The 18,631-nt window shown below is 35.7% G+C and overlaps 1 protein-coding gene across 6 annotated transcripts in view; it reads right to left on the bottom strand.

The window, feature by feature from the left end:
• Positions 1-18,631, bottom strand: part of ARHGAP5 (Rho GTPase activating protein 5) — a 102,476-nt gene that overhangs the window by 8,245 nt on the left and 75,600 nt on the right. For 4 of the 6 annotated variants that reach the window (XM_043921519.1, XM_043921518.1, XM_043921516.1 and 1 more), the window contains exons 4-6: positions 5,429-5,506; positions 2,484-2,615; positions 407-512 (exon numbers count right to left, since the gene is read on the bottom strand). In XM_043921519.1, the coding sequence (XP_043777454.1) occupies positions 407-512; positions 2,484-2,615; positions 5,429-5,506 (316 nt within the window). Of the gene's footprint in view, positions 1-406; positions 513-2,483; positions 2,616-5,428; positions 5,507-18,631 lie in introns of those variants that run through there. The other 2 variants (XR_006344388.1, XR_006344389.1) reach the window with 1 other exon arrangement.

Raw genomic sequence — 18,631 nt, 5'->3', positions numbered from 1 at the left:
TAAAATTTGGATTCTAATCGTAAGACGTGTCACTTGAGCATATGATTTCTCTTTAAATCTCAATTTTTCCAACTTCAAATAGGTTGATTCAGTTAATTATCTAAGTGTCATTTTGTAACTAAAATTCTAAGATTCTATAGAAAAGAACTGTTAAAGAACAGCAATAACAAAAAAAGTACTCACCACACTTACTTTTTATATAATCATTACATATACTAAAAGGGTCATATATCTTTCTATATAAAGGTTAATGAAAAACCTATTTTACAAATCCAAGAAAAAATGATCTAGAGATTCAAAATTGAACTGTGTGTTTAATTTGTCTCTATCTTAAAACTATCCAATTTATAGTTACATGTTGAAATCTGTAGTGCATTTTACTTGCAAAAACAAAAAATAAAAATACCTGTTTAGATGTGTTATTATATATCTGAATACATCATAGTTAACAGGATGAAATTTCTTAACAATTTCTTTCAGTGCATGAAGACGTTCTGTTTTATCCAGGATTTCTGTAAAAGTAATGAGGAATTTGCATGAAACACAGACATTAAAAAATATTGATAAAGCTTCTTACTATGCTTATTTTATAAAACAAGAATGTGTATGAAATATTTTAGGAGAGGTAAACAAAAACAAAGAAAATGTAAAGAATCTGCTACTAAATAGATTATCATTTATTACAATAAGGCTTTTCACAAAGCTAATAACTGAAAAAGTAACTTGGGGATGGCGAAACGGTGTATTAGTAATTTTTTGAGGCAACATCTAACTAGATACTGACTTAGAATCAACTAATTACTAATAAATCTGAAGCTCTTAATATTCATGGTACAAAGAGTAAACATTTTAGGCTTTGTGGGTGAAACTATTCAACTCTGCAGTTGTACAAAAGCAGCCATAGACAATATGCAATAAGAGTGGCTTTGTTCCAATAGACCTTAAAAAAAAAAATCTGAATTTCATATAATTTTAACATATCATATAATTTTTTCTTTTAACAGTTTCAACCATTTAAAAATGTAAAAAAATTCTTACTTGCTAGCCTTCTGAAAACTGATGGCAAGCTGAATTTTTGGCCTATAGGTCAGTTTGCCAGCACCTGAATTAAAGCATCACCATATGCTTATTTATAATTCACTTAGCTTATCAAACATCTTTTTTCACAATTACTACAGCAATCAGTTACTTTTCAAATTTATGCAAATTATGAATCAGGGTAACTGAAAGGCGGTTCTGCCGTAAATAGGAGGACAGAAGAGAGCACCCTTACTGCTGCTCTTCCTCATTCACTTCTTTCTTCCAAACTAACAGTGGGTTCCTCTGGAGGGGTCCAATCCGCATAGCAACTCATGGCAGGTAGTACAAATACCACTTACTGTGTATTAGTCACTCAGCTGTGTCTGACTCTTTGCAACCCCATGGACTGCAGCCCACCAGGCTCCTCTGTCCATGGGATTGTCCAGGCAGGAATACTGGAATGGGTAGCCATTCCCTTCTCTAGGGGATCTTCCTGACCCAGGGATCAAACTCAGATCTCCCACATTGCAGGCAGATTCTTTACCATCTGAGAGCCACCAGGGAAGCCCAAAAATCAAGTATGAACAAATTTCTCATTTGCCACATATTACTTCTAAATCAGCCCTCAATAATTTCCTAACTAGGAAAGTTCTAATGCTATTTTTACAGTCAAAAAGTAAGAAAATCTAAGCTATCAGATGGACTATTTTCCTAGTTTATATATGAGACTATGTATAAGGCAACTGCATTGTGTGCCAATATACTGAAGTAGATTTTAATTAAAAGAAAATTAACTGAGAACTCTAATAATCAAAATTGTATGAACTCTAATAATCAAAATTGTATGAAAGTAACTTCACTCTAAAGAGCCTGAAGACTTGGAATCAGAAGGACATACTGAAGAGAAATATTTAGAAACTAAATACTGAGAACACAATAAACGATTAAGCACTAGGTTACCTGACAGTCAAACAGACCTTTTTTCTCATTTTCCAGATAATAAATGAGTATCTGCTAAGTAGAAACATCTGGATGAATGATGATGCCAAGTATGAATCAATACTGAATAGGTATTCATTTTCCTGTCTAACTCTTTCAAAAACTGACTTAAGACACGAGGCCAAAGTTAATTTCTTTGACTTAAAACTTTTATTTTACTAAATTATGTTACAGATACATTCATTTGAAAAATTAATTTCTTTTTCCTACAATGCCTTTGAGTTTGAATTAAAACACAAACCTCAAACTTCCAGCACTATGATCTAACTTTTAGGAGCACCTAGTCATCTAGGAGGCTAGCTAAAACGATTTAAAGGGAAAGAACTTTAATCAACAGTTCTAGAAGCTGAATTTTTATTTGCTACACATTCTACTGAATGACCTATTTTAACACACAGCAACCAATGTACAAACTCCACTACCATCGTCCTTCTCAAAAAAAAAAAAAAGAGACTTATACTTACTTGCTGCTTCCAGTAGCTCTGGATGAAGAGAATATGGAATTAAAGGATCTGGTAGATCTGCAAAGAAAGCTTTAAGAGCTCCAGCTACAGCATTTACTGTTACTTCCATTGATACTAGACTGATATTATGATCTACAAGACAAAAATTGAAATTAAAAATTATAATAAATTTAAATTTATTACTAGAAGTAAGCTAAATGGGTACTTGAAGATCCAAAGATATTTAAGTCTTCTCATTGATCACCTTTATTTACAGGCAGATTCATCTCTCCCCCATTGTTTTAATGTAAGTTTGCCTGATAAAACTACAGATAATGAAAGAGAAAACCAAGCAAGGAGCATTTTCTGTTACAATAAAAAAAAACCTATTAGGCTTATTAGTATACAGGCAATATTATTTAACATCTCTCTTCTCTTAAAACATTTTGTTTAATGTAAGCTATTTAAAAGAGGTCATAAGGAAACAGAGACACAGAAGATAGGAATCTATACATATAAATTCAAGCTTCAACCTTTTAACTTATACTTTAAAATTTTTATTTTATTTTCATTTATTTTTATTAGTTGGAGGCTAATTACTTTACAATATTGTAGTGGGTTTTGTCATACATTGACATGAATCAGCCATGGATTTACATGTATTCCTCATCCCGATCCCCCCTCCCACCTCCCTCTCTACCCAATCCCTCTGAGTCTTCCCAGTGCACCAGGCCCGAGCACTTGTCTCATGCATCCAACCTGGGCTGGTGATCTGTTTCACTATAGATAATATACATGTTTTGATAAAAATTTTAATATAAAACACTTTAAACACTTATCAGTGAAGTTCTGACTTTAAATAAACAAGAACAGAACACAGTAAAGGTGTATTATAAGGTTGATTTGCTATTTTAAAGTCTTATTTTCCTTTTATAAATACAATGAATACTTATGATAAAGAAAAAATTACCCCCATAATCAAGAGATAATCACTGTTTATACTTAGCATGTTTCCTTTCATCCCTTTTCTGCTCATTTGAAAAAAAAAAAAAGATGAATCACATATGTATTTTATATTGAATTTCATTTTTAAGGCATTATCCAAGGTTATTAAAATTTCACCAGCAACTGTTAAAAATTTTTTGAGGGAGCAGGAAACATTTCATTGCAATTTCAAGCTTGTAGAAATTCTGCAATAATAATATAAAAATACAAAGAACTCACACATACCCTTAACCAAGAATCACCAATCTTCACATTTTGTCCTACACATAAACAATTTTAACAACTATAAAACATTCTCCCAGACATAAAATTTACATAATATTCTACTACTGAAGATTTAGATTTATTTCATTTAAAAAACTATAAAGATGTTATGATTAAAAACTTTTATTTACTAAAGTTTACTTCCTCAGGCAGGCTACATTCCTTGAAATATAAGCTACCCAGTAAACATTTAACATGGTGTCTGGCACAGAAAACTCATCATATGCATTATCTCATTATTCTTTGGTAAGTTTTATCACTCCCATTCTAGATTATGAAAACGTTGCTGTTTAGAAAGATTAACTTCCAGAGGTCACAAAGACAGTAAGTGACTTTCCAGGTGGCGCTAGTGGTAAAGAACCCGCCTGCCAATGCAGGAGATGTAAGAGATGTGGATTTGATCCTTGGGTTGGAAAGATCTGAAGGAGGGCACAGCAACCCACTGCAGTATTCTTGCCTGGAAAATTTCATGGGCAGAGGAGCCTGGCGGGCTGCAGACCATAGGGTCGCAAATAGTTGGACACAACTGAATCAACTTAGCACAGTAAGTGGTAGAACTAGAAAACAGTAAACCAGAAAGTCTAAATCAAGAGGCCCTGATACTGACTATTCTTCTTTTATTACTTAGAAGTAAAATTGTACAAATTTTATAAAGTCTAAACAGTTCTTGTAACAAAATACTTTTAAAAAGTGAAACACTAACAATGCTCTTTCAAAGCTAAGCACCTCCTTCTCCAACACTCAACAATTTTACCATTTCAACACATATAATCTTCATTATTCTATATGGTTATCTAGTATTCTATTTGTAAACATGAGTGGACTCCCCACCTTTAAAACAAAATACAAAAAATGCTACAATAAATTTCTTGGTAGGTTTACACAAAGACTTGTAACATAAATATTTACAAATGGAATTTCTCCAGCAAAAGCTATCTAAAGCACCCATAACCAATAATATACAATATACCTGTTTGCCTATGCCCTACCAATAATCTTTTCCATTCTCATAATAAATAAACCTTTTTAATTTTTATTTATTTATAACTGACAGAGGTTGAGCATATTTTCATATGTATGTCGGTTCTTCTGAAATGAATTGCTTAATCTAGCAAAGAAATTCCATAGCCCCCCTAGGTTTACAGTTTTTCTCCTGATTTTGTTTTATCCACTGTTCCATACAGAAGTTTTTACATTTTTAGGCAGTCCAGTTTATCATCTTGTTCATGCTTACTAGGTTTCATGTTAAGTTTAGGCCTCTCCCTACTCCAAGATTATAAAAATATTCACTCATTTTTCTCCCTAGTACATACAGCTTTCATTTTTTTCACTTATATCTTTGATCTCATATAAAATTAATTTAATATGAGTAGGAAATTCAGCTTTTTAAAAAATCCCTAATTAGTCAGTTGGTACAATATCATGAAAGAAAAAAAACACTTTCAAACTGCACCTAAAGGTAAATCTGTATACACAAAGATGATGATGCATCATAATTCAATTTACTGCTTTTCCAATTCTGCTAATGGATTTACAGCTCTCCTGTTTCCTGACTCTGGTATCTGTTTGATTAAATACTCCTAATACTACTTCAAAACTTTCTCCCATAATACATAATCATAAGGAGGTTTTCATATGAAATTTCAGTAAGGAAACTCACAAAATGATGATTTTGTCTTATATAATCATCTTTTTACCTTGATCAAACTGCTTTTGAATATTGTCTTGATCAGTTTTGTTCCCACTAACACGGTAGAGTCCTTCAGTACATAATCCTAAAATAAAGAAAGAGACTTTTGTACATGCATATATACGTACAACAAAGAATATACTTAATCTTATGTACAACTTAGTGACTTACAGAATATGGTGGTAAATATTTTTGGGAATAAAATAATTTTGAACATTTCATTTCAAGTAAGTTCACAATGGACTATTTTAATTTTAAACCAGTTAGGCTACTCAGTTCCATGCAAAAAAATGAGAAGAAACATTCTTCCCATTTCTTTTACTAAATACATCTAATTTCCTGACTGATATATTGAAAAAAATCAAAAGACACTGAAAGGTGGAGAGAAAGTGAATTAACAGCAACTGTAAGAACTTGAAAAACAACATGACTGAGTTCTCTGGGTTTTCTTTTTGCCTTGTATATCTGAGACCAGGCAACAGAGAAGCCTGCAACCCAGAAACCCTGATGAACACAGGCAAAAAAATAAAAATAACAACAAACCACCACTCAGAAAACCAACAAGAAAAGCCTGCTCTCTCTGGTGAAAGGAATGGGAAAGGTGTAGACTAGCAAGCAAAATCATTTTTTAATTACTGCCCTACTCCAGCCAAACACCATGGAACCTACTCCTCATTCACAACAATGGCAACCAAGTAGAATTCTACTTTAGCCAGCAGTAACAAAGGTGTCCTTTCCCTTTCCAGATGTCAGCAAGGGCTGATTGAAGTCTGAAGTTTTTAACTACGACCTTGAGGTAAGAGGTACCCTCCCCTCTCCACCACAGTGGTCAACAGAGGCTGTTGGAGATCAAGCAGGGTGGGGAGTCCAATCTTCTAGCCTCACTTTGTAATAAGGAGGCAGTCTTCCTCCCCTGCTAGTACACTGTCAGAGGAGGCCTGTTAAAAACAGATTTAAATAAGACTCCAAGTTTCACAGCATACTATTCAAAATCTGGAATAAAACCATAATAAAATGAAAATCATTCATCATTTCAAGAATCAAGAAAATCTCAACCTGAATGAGAAAAGAAAATTAACCGACACCAACACAAAGCTGCCAGTTGTGGAAGGACTTCAGAGCATCATGAAACACTTTGGTGAACAATTATAAACACACTTAAACTTCCTAACAGAAAGTTTCAGCAAAGAAACAGAAATATAAGGAACAACAAAATGGAAATTTCAGAACCATAAATACAGTAAGAGAGACAACAAATTCATTGAATGCAATCAACAACAGACAAATGATGACAGAGAAATGAGAAGTGAACTTGAAGACAAACAACAGAAAGTATCCAGTCTAAAGAACATAAAGAAACTAGACACACACAAAAGATGAGCTGCAGGGATTTGTGGGACAACAAGAGAAGAGCCAAGATTTGTATCATCAGCCAAAGACCTCTCTCTATGTTCAACGGGAAACTTCTAAAAGAGACTCAATTTGATAAGGCATTGTACTCTTCTGATCACAAGGACGAGACAAAGAATAGAATAGTGGATTCTGTCAAACTTATTTCTGGAGCAATGTCAAGGTGTCTGTATGGGACAACATATTAATCCTTTCTAATTTTCATCAGGTTAAATTATTTTATTAATATTTTGTTTTATAAATTTCACAAATATCTTTACATACGAAGATGTGAAAGGGGAAAAAAATGTACCTCACAATGCAGGAAACACATCAACACTGAGAAATTCATGAATATAAAGGTAAGGGAAGATCCCCTAGAGAAGGAAATGGAAGCCCACTCCAGTATACTTGCTCGGAAAACCCCACGGACAGAGAGAGGAGCCTGGCAGGCGTAGTCCACAGGACTGCAAAGAGTTGGACACAACTGAGCGACTGAGCACAAACACACAAACATGCAATGGTAGCAAAAATCCACGGACAAGTTTCATGGGTCAAAGTTACTAAATCCAAAGTTCTAACTTCAATAAAGCACAGCAGACACCACCAAATAACCAAAATTATCACTTACTGTGGGACAAAATAACATCCTATCCCAACAACTCAACACTCAAAACATGAAGATCATAGCACCCAGTCCCATCACTTCATGGCAAATAGATGGGGAAAAGGTGGAAACAGTAACAGACTTTATTTTCGTGGGCTCCAAAATCACTGTGGACAGTGACTGCAGCCATGAAATTAAAAGACGCTTGCTCCTTGGAAGAAAAGCAATGACAAACCTGGACAGCATATTAAAAAGCAGAGACATTATTTGCCTACAAAAGTCCATACAGTCAAAGCTATGGTTTTTCCAGTTGTCATATATGGATGTAAGAGCTGGACAATGAAAAAGGCTGAGTGCTGAAGAATTTATTCTGTCAAACTGTGGTGCTGGAGAAGACTCTTTAGAGTCCCTGGGACAGCAAAGAGATCAAACCAGGCAATCCTAAAGGAAATCAACCCTGAATATTCACTGGAAGGACTGATGCTAAAGCTCTAATACTTTGGCCACCTGATGCAAAGAGCTGACATTGGAAAAGACTCTGATGCTGGGAAAGATTGAAGGCAGGAGGAGAAAGGAACGACAGAGGATGAGATGGTTGAATGGCATCATGGACTCAACGGACACGCGTTTGAGCAAACTCTGGGAGGGATGAAGGACAGCTAAGGCTGGTGTACTACAGTTCATGGGGTCACAAAGAGTCGGACATGACTGGGCAACTGAACAACAATACCAACAGATGTGATGCACTTAGATACAACAATACTTTAGTGGTACTTATAAATAAAATGCATAATTTGAATCCAATAATGACGAAAAGCAACCTCAAATTGATAGAGAAAGAAAATATTTATTTGTATAGTAAAACACCAATCAATAAACATAATAAAAATGATAGACTAACCTGACATAGTGACAAGCATTTATCTGCTACATGAAAAAGGAAACGTGTGTAATCATCCATGCTAAAAACCTTGCCTTCCATTCACTGGTAACTGAGTGATGTATTTTTTCTTTTTTAAAAAAGAAGGAACAACAGCAACTTAATAATCTAGATGTGAATTAAATCATCCAAAGTATCCATCCTGGGCCTCCAAGTAATACAGGCATTAGAAATTATACCAATATTCCACAACTAAACTCAAAATATGTTTTAACCAAGTACTACCACCTTCTTTTCTTCCATTAGAAAGATAACTAACTCTTACACTGCACAGAACTCATGATATCTGAAGTTCTAAAAGGGTCTAAGTTTTATTTGAGTTGATAATAGATATAAAATAAGAGTTTCACTAAAGTCACAAGACACATGACAAACAGTAAGGGAGAAGCAAGCTGTGTAGATAATCCATGAACTATATTGTTTTCATGGGAGGTGGCATCAGCAAAAGAGATGAAGAAATGAGTGTTGGAGCTTGGTTCCCCAATAAAAACAACTAAAAGTGAAAGCGAAGTCGCGAAGTCATGTCGGACTCTTTGTGACCCCATGGACCATAGCCTACCAGAATCCTCCATCCATGGCATTTTCCAGGCAAGAGTACCGGAGTGGGTTGCCAATTCCTTCTCCAGGGGATCTTCCCGACCCAAGGATTGAACCTGGGTCTCCTGCATTGTAGGCAGAGATGCTTTACTGTCTGAGCCACCAGGGAAATCAAAAGCAACTAAGGAGCAGACAGAATGTATCAGAATCAACTTCTGCAGAACTCTGGAATCTACTAAAAAAATTACAACCACCAATAGAAGTTCTGGAGAAGAAAGAAGCTTTAAACTTCCCAGCTACTACTCCCCATACCCTAGACTGGCAACGACCACGAGGAAGGCGGACTGCACTCGGGGTTTAGGCTGCAAGTGTCAGAGGCGGGAACACAGATCTTGTTCGCAAAGAACTATAGTTGTAAATTTTAACTTGTCTGGTGGCTCCCAGAAGAAAGAGCACAAGGGCTTGCCTATGTTTCACTATGCTAAAATATTTAAATATCTTATTTTCAACAAAAAATTTAAGAAGCATAGAAAGAAAAGCCAGTATGGTCCATTCTAGGAAAAAATATTAACAGAAACTGCCTATTGGCAAACCCAGTCACTGCACTTATTAGACAAAGACTTTAACCTTTAAAAATGCACAAAGAGCTACAGGAAGCCATGAACAAAGAACCAAAGAAAACCAGGAGAATGGTGACTTTAAAAATGAAGAATATTAATACATACAAATTCTAAAAGATGATGCTATTAAAGCACTGCACTGAATATGCCAGCAAATTTGGAAAACTCAGCAGTGGCCACAGGACTGGAACAGGTCAGTTTTCATTTCAATCCCAAAGAATGCTCAAACTATTGCACAACTGTGCTCAATTCACATACTAGCAAGGTAATGCTCAAAATTCTTCAAGCCAGGCTTAAACAGCATGTGAACCAAGAACCCCATGGACCACAGCATGCCAGGCTTCCCTGTCTTTCACTATCTCTCAGAGTTTGCTCAAACTCACGTCCATTGAGTCTGCAATGCCATCCAACCATCTCATATTCTGTTGCCCTTCTTCTGTCTACAGTCTTTCCCCAGCATCAGAGTCTTTTCCAGTGAGTCAGCTCGTCACATGAACTGGCCAAAGTATTGGAGCTTTGGCTTTAGCATCAGTCCTTCCAGTGAATATTCAGGGTTGATTTCCTTTAGGATTGACTGGTTTGATCTCCGTGCTGTCCAAGGGACTTTCTCCAGGACCACAATTCGAAAGCATTAATTTTACAGCACTTAGTCTTCTTTATGGTCCAACTCTCACAACTGTACACGACTACTGGAAAAACCGCAGCTTTGACTATGTGGACCTTTGTTGGCAAATTAATGTCTTTGCCTTAATATGCTGTCTAGGTTTTTCGTAGCTTTCCATGGAAGGAGCAAGTGTCTTAATTTCATGGCTGCAGTCACTGTCTATAATGATTTCGGAGCCCAAGAAAATACAATCTGTTAATGTTTTCACTTTTCCCCCATCTATTTGCCATGAAGTGATGGGACTGGGTACCATGATCTTAGTTTTTTGAATGTTGAGTTTTAAGCCTGTTTTTTCACTCTCTCACCTTCAGCAAGAGTGAAGTTGCTCTTCACTTTCTGTCATTAGAGAAATGACTGCATATTTGAGGTTGCTGATATCTCTCCCGCCAATCTTCATCCCAGCATGTAATTCATCCAGCCCAGCATTTGCATGATGTACTCTGCATATAGTTAAATAGGCAGAGTGACAATATATAGCCTTGTTGTACTCCTTTCCCAATTTTGAACCAGTCAGTTGTTCCATGTAAAGTTCTGTTACTTCTTGACCTATATACAGGTTTCTCAGGAGACAGGTAAGGTGGTCTGGCATTCCCATTTCTTTAAGAATTTTTCACAGTTTGCTGTGATCCACACAGTCAAAGTCTTTAGTGTAGACAATGAAGCAGACATAGATGTTTTTCTGGAATTCCCTTGCTTTTTCTATGATAAAGCAGATGTTGACAATTTGATCTCTGGTTCCTCTGCCATTTCTAAACCCAGCAGGTACATCTGGAAGTTCTTGGTTCATGTACTTTTGAAGCTTAGTTTGAAGGATTTAGAGCATAACCATACTAGCATGCAAAATGCATGCAACTGTCTGGTAGCTTGACAATTCTTTGGCACTGTCCTTCTTTGGGACTGGAATGAAAACTGACCTTTTCCAGTCTTGTGCCAATGCTGAGTTTTCCAAATTTGCTAACATATTGAGTGTAGCACTTTAACAGCATCATTTTTTAGGATTTTAAATAGCTCAGCTGGAATTCTATCACCTCCACTAGCTTTGTTTGTAGTAATGCTTCCTAAAGCCCACCTGCACTTCACACTCCAGGATGTCTGGCTCTAGGTGAGTGACCATACCATCGTGGTTATCTGGGTCATTAAGATTTTTTGTATATTTCTTCTGTGTATTCTCGCCACCTCTTCTTAATCTCTTCTGCCTCTGCTAGGTCCTTATTGTTTGTGTCCTTTATCATGTCCATCTATGTATGAAATGTTTCCTTGATATCTACAATTTTCTTGAAAAGATCTCTAGTCTTTCCCATTCTATTGTTTTCCTCAACTTCTTTGCATTGTTCATTCAAGAAGGCATTCTTATCTATTCTTGCTACTCTCTGAAACTCTTCATTCAGTTGGGTGTATCTTTCCCTTTCTCCCTTGCTTTCCTCTTTCCTCAGCTATTTGTAAAGGAGCAATAAGCCTCCTGGCTGAAGGAGGTAATGGCAAACCACTCCAGTATTCTTGCTCCAAGAACCCCATGAACACAAACAGTATGAAAAGCAGAAATACCTAAGTACAAATCTAACAAATATATACAAGATCTATATGAGAAAAACTACAAAACTGATGAGTGAAAGCAAAGGACTAAATACAACTGACCCTTGAGCAATGCAGGAGCTAGTCCATGTATAACTTACAGCTGGTCCTCTGTATCCACTGTTGCTCCACATCCACAGATTCAACCAAACATGGATTGTGTTTAGTATGATATTATTTACTATGGAAAAATGTGTAAGTGGACACACACAGTTCAAACTCATGTTGTTCAAAGATCAACTGTAAATGGAAAAATATATCATGTTCTTGGATAGGAAGACAAATACCATTTGGGTGTCAATTCTTCTCAGCTTGATCTACAGATTCAAAGCAACCCAATAAAATTCCCAGGAAATTATTTTATGGTTATCAACAAACTGATTCTAGAGTTTATAGAGAGAGGATAAGACTTATAGCCAACACAATATTTACAGAGAAAAAAGTTGGAAGATTGATGCTATTTGACTTTAAGATTTACTATAAAGCTACAGCAATCAAGACGATATGAGGGCTTTCCAGGTGGTCCAGTGGCTAAGAATTCACCTATCAATGCAGGGGACACGGATTGGATCTCTACTCTGGGAAGATCCCATAACTGTGTGGCAACTAAACCTGTGTACCACAGCTACTGGGCCAGTGCTCTAGAGCCCATAAGCTGCAACTACTTAGCCCATATGCCCCAACTACCGAATCCCATGCCCCTAGAGCCTGTGCTCTGCCACAAGAGAAGCCAAAGCAATGAGAAGCCTGCACACTGTGACCAGAGAAAGCCTGTGTGCAGCAACAAAGACCCAGCACAGTCAAAAATAAATAAATAAACCTTAAAAATTTTTTTCAAAAAAGAGAGATAATATGGTATTGAGGAAAAAACAAGCCAATAGATCAATGGAACAGAACAGACAGCCCAGAAATAAACACCTGTTAATAGTCAATTGATCTTTGGCACAGGAGCAAAGGCAGTAAGAACAATAAAGTGAAAACATTCTCTTCAACAAATAGTGCTAGAGAAACTGGATGTTCATACACAAAAATAATGTCTAGACACAGACCTTTACCCTTGAGGAAAATGAGTTGAAAATGGATCACTGACTTAAATGTAAAATGGAGAACTATAAAATTCCTAGAAGACAACATAATAAAAAAAACCTAGATGGCCTTGGGTATGGTGATGCCTTTTTAGATACAAGCTCAAATACACAAGCTGTGATAAAAATATTGATAAGGTGGACTTCCTTAAAATTAAAAGTCATTGTTCTGTGAAAGACAACATCAAGAGAATTAGAAGATAAGTCACAGATTGGGAGAAAATATTTACAAAACACGTATCTGATAAGGACTGCTATCCAAAATATACTAAGAACACGTAAAACTCAGTAATAAGAAAACAACTCCACTGCAAAATGGGCCAAAGACCTTAATAGATACCTTATCAAAGAAGACATATAGACAGCAAATGAATATAAAAAGATGCTCCATATCATATGTAACTAGGGAATTAAAAGTTAAAACAATGAGACATCACTATTAGAATGCCAAAATCCAGAACATTAACACCACCAGCTGCTGACAAGGATGTGGAGAACAGAAATTTTCATTTACTACTGGTGGGAATGCAAAATGGTACAGACGCTCTGGAAGACGGCCTGTAAGTTTTTAAACAAAACTAAATGTATTTTTTGAGCTTCCACTGCCAGGAGCCTGGATTCAATCTCTGGTTTGGGGAACTACGATCCTGCAAGCCTCAAGGTAGGCCAAAAAGACAGACAAAGAAACCTAAATGTACTCTTACCATGTGTTCTCAGTCACTCAATTATGTCCAACTCTTTGAACCCGCTGGGCTGTAGCCCACCAGGGTCCTCTGTTCATAGGATTTTTTAGGCAAGAATACCGGAGTGGGTGGCCATTTCCTCCTCCAGGGGATATTCCCAACCCAGGGACTGAACCTGCATGTCTGCATTGTAGGTAGATTCTTTACTGCTGAGCCGCAAAGCAAGCCCACTCCTACCATACCATCCAGCAATAAATGCTCTTTGTTAATTTACCCATAGGAATTGAAAAATGTCTACACAAAAATCTGCACACCGGTGTTTACAGCATTTATTTTATACCTATAGCTATCTTTATAGCATAACTGCCCAAATGTGGAACCATACCAGGCTGTTCTTCAGAAGGTAAATGGATAATTAAATGGTGGTACATCCAGACAATGGAATATTATTCAATGTCAAGAAAGAATGGAGTTATTAACCCATGAAAAGACATAGAGAAAACTTAAATGCATATTACTAAGTGAAAGAAGCCAATCTGAAAAGGGCACATACTGGATTATTGTAACTATACACTGTAGAAAAGGTAAAACAATAAACAGGTATGTGGTTGTCAGGGGTGGGGAGGTAGAGAGAGATGAATATGCAGAGCACAGAAGACTTTCAGGGCAGTAAAAACACTCCTTATGCTACTGTAATGATGGAGATGTCATTATACATATGTCCAAAGCAATAAAATTTACAACACCAAGAGTAAATACTAATGTACACTATCAACTCTGGGTGATTATCATGTGTCAGCACAGGTTTATCCTTGGCAAAAAATGTACCATTTGGGGGAGTGATGTTGGTGATGGCGGTTGGGGAAGTTTCACGTGTGAGAGGGGGTAAATGTGAAATCTCTCTCTTGATTCTGCTATAAATATAAAAAATTTTTCTAAAAAAGATATAAACATATAGAAATAGATATCAAAATGTATGAGGATCGAAGTAAAATCAATGGAGTAAATCTTTTAGCAATAAGTGACACTTCAGGGACAAGAATACTACAACAATTAATAAGTCTAGAGGCAGTATTTTTTCCCCCCAATCAAAAATAGTAAATTTTAAATATGGGGGGGGGAATATTACTGCAACCGGAATTCACTGTATTAAAACATACCACTACTTTCTAGCCACTTTAATACCTAAAAAAATGCAACAACAGTATTTCAACCTTTCATTTTGTTACTTTCTTTACATAAAATGCTTAATAATTCATAAAGTAAACATTACATATTTGTTTTCATTCCATTTTCAAAATAAGTGACAAGAGGCCTTATGTTAATGATAAGGAGACAAGCTTTGAAAAGTGAATTGACTTGTTAAAGGTAAGACACTGGGCAAACCAGGGTCATTACTTTGTCTCATTTGATATATAAAGGAAATATTTTTGACATGCCACCCCGTTTGTTTCATGGTAGGTGGTTTCATCTCTCTGCATGCTTCCTATCACTGAGGTTGGCATAATAATTTCATTTCTAGACATTTTTCCTAGAAAATAAAAATATAAGCAAACATGTAAACAAAAGGATAAATGCCAATTTTGAATGTAAAAGCTGAATACATTACTAATTATTTCCCCATAGGGATAAAAAGAGGAAGAGCTAGCATGTTTCTTCAGATTGCAAACATTCATTTTCCTGCAGGAATTTCACCATTAAAAAAACAAAAGAGCTACAGGTGTAATCACCTGGTTGTCAATCACAAAAATGACAATTCCACATGCTTCCATCGAACTTAAAAACCAAGTATCTGACACAGCTTCCTCCTAAGAACAGCCTTTTTTCCTGCATTAACCAGAGCATTCTGCACATTGTGTATCACCTTCATCATCTACTATTATCACAAGGTAAAGCCTGGATTTTTAATGATGTAACAGCTCAGTACAATAAAAATTACTCAGCTGATATAAATTTAAATTATAAAAAGTCACACTATCTTTTGCAATGGTCATGCACTCGTTGTAGGAAAAAATAATAAATGCTAATTCTATTTTGGAAAATAAAGACTTAAAAAAATATTACTTACATGTTACTATTGGCACAAGGACACACACATAGGGTTATTAAAAGAAATTAGGGTTCATTTTTTAAACATTAAATAAAGATTTAATCATATGTGCCCCCAGTTTTAGGAGCTAGGGGTCCCTAATCTCTTAGAGATTATGGTCTAATGGCTGTGGTGTTCAAAAAAACAAAAAGAAAGCATTAGCTGTACCCCAATGACCAGCTACTTCAAGAAGAAAATGTTCTTGCTAACAGATAAAAAATATGTTTCAAGGCCAGAAAACACAAAAGGCAATTTATTAATATACTAGAAATCCTTAAGGAATCTCTGCTAGGCACAGGCATACTAAAATTATCTAATTAAACGCTTTAAAGGCTAATTTATAATCCTTGGCTAGATCAAGAATAAATAAGTCACTCCTGAATCATTAAAGTCAGATGTCAATGGTCACAACTTTAAGCATTATCTGACACTGTTAAGGTTATTAAAAGTCTAGAATTTCAAAAAGCAACCTAAAAAGTCCTTTAGGAAATAACATCATATGTTTCTTAGTGTGATCCATCAAAGAAAGATACATCAGCCCTGTGTAGAATTCCAGCCAAAAATGTTTAACTTGAATCTGACCAGGAATCAGAGAAAATTTGGGAACATTCTGGGAAAAAAACTTAAGAATTTCCAAAAAAAAATGTGTCAAGAAAATACAAGTAAGGCTAGAGAACTATTCTAGATTAAGGAAAGATAAAGAGACATATTTCATGCATAACAATAAATGCAAATGCACGATCCTTGACTGGATCCTAAACTGAAAGAACAAAGAAGCTGTAAGAGGGCATTACTGGGATAATAATGGAAATCTGCTTATAAACAAAATATTTAAAAGTAAGATTTTATCAATGTTTTATTTTCCAAAGGTGATATTTATAATGTGGTTATGTGGAGAAAATGTTCTTGTTCTTAGGAGAAATATGCTAAGAGATTCAAGAGTGAAGTACATGATACCTGTAACTTTCAAATGGTTTAGCCAAAAAAAAAAAAAAAAAGGTTGGGGAGAAATGTGGCAACCTCCTCCCCCAAAACTGGTATATCTAGATGAAAGTGTATGTATGCTTCATAATATTATCCTCGTAACATTTCTGAAGGTTCAAAAATTTTTCAAAATGTGAAGAAATAAAATATGGGATGATTACTTCAGATTTGTGGTCACATATTTAACGTGAAATGCGTGGTTTATGTTTTTCTACAGCTATGATCTACTTTTCTTGTCCAACCACAGAGTAGGCAGAGAGTTAGTTTAATCAAAGTTGAGGTTTGCCAAGAGAATAACATGGTGGGGGTTGATGAGATATGCAAAGGAGTGAATATAAAAATGGAATGATATATAGGTAGGACAAGGAAGCACATAAGATAAAAGGCAATGGCATTCATTGAAAAAGTGTTATTTAGATTAACGAAAATGAGTAGGAGTTCTTCAAAAAGGCAAGTGGGAATGATGAAATATAAGTAAAAACAAAGTTATAGTGACCTTTGTTTTAGCAATAAAACAGATTCATTTATACTCATTTCATCTCAGTTATTTATCATTGGTGTGTTGGAACAACATAATTTTCAGACCAATATTTAAAGAACCGCATTGAGACACTCATGCTTCTAACATAGTCTGAGCAGAAAAATAACCTCTAAGCTTTAGCGGTAATCTTACTTTGCAATTTGTAATAATGAGGGCATTTCAGATTAACTACATCTACATGTAAATATAAATTTTAGGATAGTGAGAGAAATTCCTCATTTATCTGGAACTTGGTCATCTCATCACCTTACCTATCATAACTGAAAAAATGCAAATAAAAAGGATTATAAATAGCCAAAAAGATGTTACAAACCCCTGCACTAAAATATACTGTTTTCTTTATAGGAGGAATACCCCCTGTTTTCCCACAGATTCTATTTAACCTAACCAAAATCACAACTTAGACTGCCAAATGTTTTCCTGACTCACAACAAATTAGAAGTTGCAAACTGGAAATGCAAAATAAAATTATAAGCAGCAGGAGATACAATGGCGACAAAACAGCAAATTGAAAAACTAAAATCTAGAAAAAATTTTAGAAAATCTCTAACATAGAAATGCTTCAAAAGTTTCTGAAGATAGCTCTTTAATAACAGAGAGAACTAGCATTAAAATACTCTAAAGAATAAAAAGATAAAGGAAGAAACACTTCCCAGCTCATTCTATGAGGTTGGTATTACCCCGATACAAAAGCCAAAGACTCCAAATGAAACAAAAGCTATATACCAATATTCTTTAGGAATACAGATGCAAAAAACTTCTGCAAAACACTAGCAAACTGAAGGGCTTTCCAGGTGCAGGCACAGTAGTAAAGAAACTGCCTGCAAATGCAGGAGATGCAAAAGATGCGAATTTGATCCCTGGGTTGGGAAGATCCCCTACACTGAGGAATGGCAACCTGCTTCAGTATTCTTGCCTGGAGACTCCTTGGACAGACAAGCCCGGTGGGCTAAGAGTCAGACGAAACTGAGCACACACACAGCATACTGAATGCAACAGCATTAAAAAGATTACATACCATGAGGCAGTGGGACTTATCACAGGAATGCAAATATGGTTCAACACAACAAAAAGATAATGCAACTCACCACATTAACCGAATGAAAGAATAAACCCTACATGATTATATCAATTGACACAGAAAAATCATTTCACAATATCCAACACCCTTTCACAATAAAAAATACTCTACAAACTAGGAATAAAATGTTTTATGGATTGACTTAGTCTCCCCAAAAGATATGCTGAAGTCATAACCCCCAGTGCCTTAGATAGGGACCTTACTTGCAAACAAGACCACTACAATGAGCTAGGGTAAGATGAGGTCATACTGGAGTAGGGTGAGTCCTGAACCCGACAACTAGCATCTTTCTAAGAAGGCAGATACAGCCAGAACTCCAAAGACAGAATGGAGTAACATTATTGTAAGCCAAGGAATGTCAAGGATTGATAGACACCACAAGAAGCCAGAAAGGATTCTACCCAGAGTCTCAGAGGGA

Source organism: Cervus elaphus, chromosome 13 (genome assembly GCF_910594005.1).
Source record: "Cervus elaphus chromosome 13, mCerEla1.1, whole genome shotgun sequence".
In the NCBI taxonomy this organism is placed as follows: domain Eukaryota; kingdom Metazoa; phylum Chordata; class Mammalia; order Artiodactyla; family Cervidae; genus Cervus; species Cervus elaphus.
Note: the sequence above shows the minus strand (reverse complement) of the source record. Positions and strands in the feature narration are given on the sequence as shown.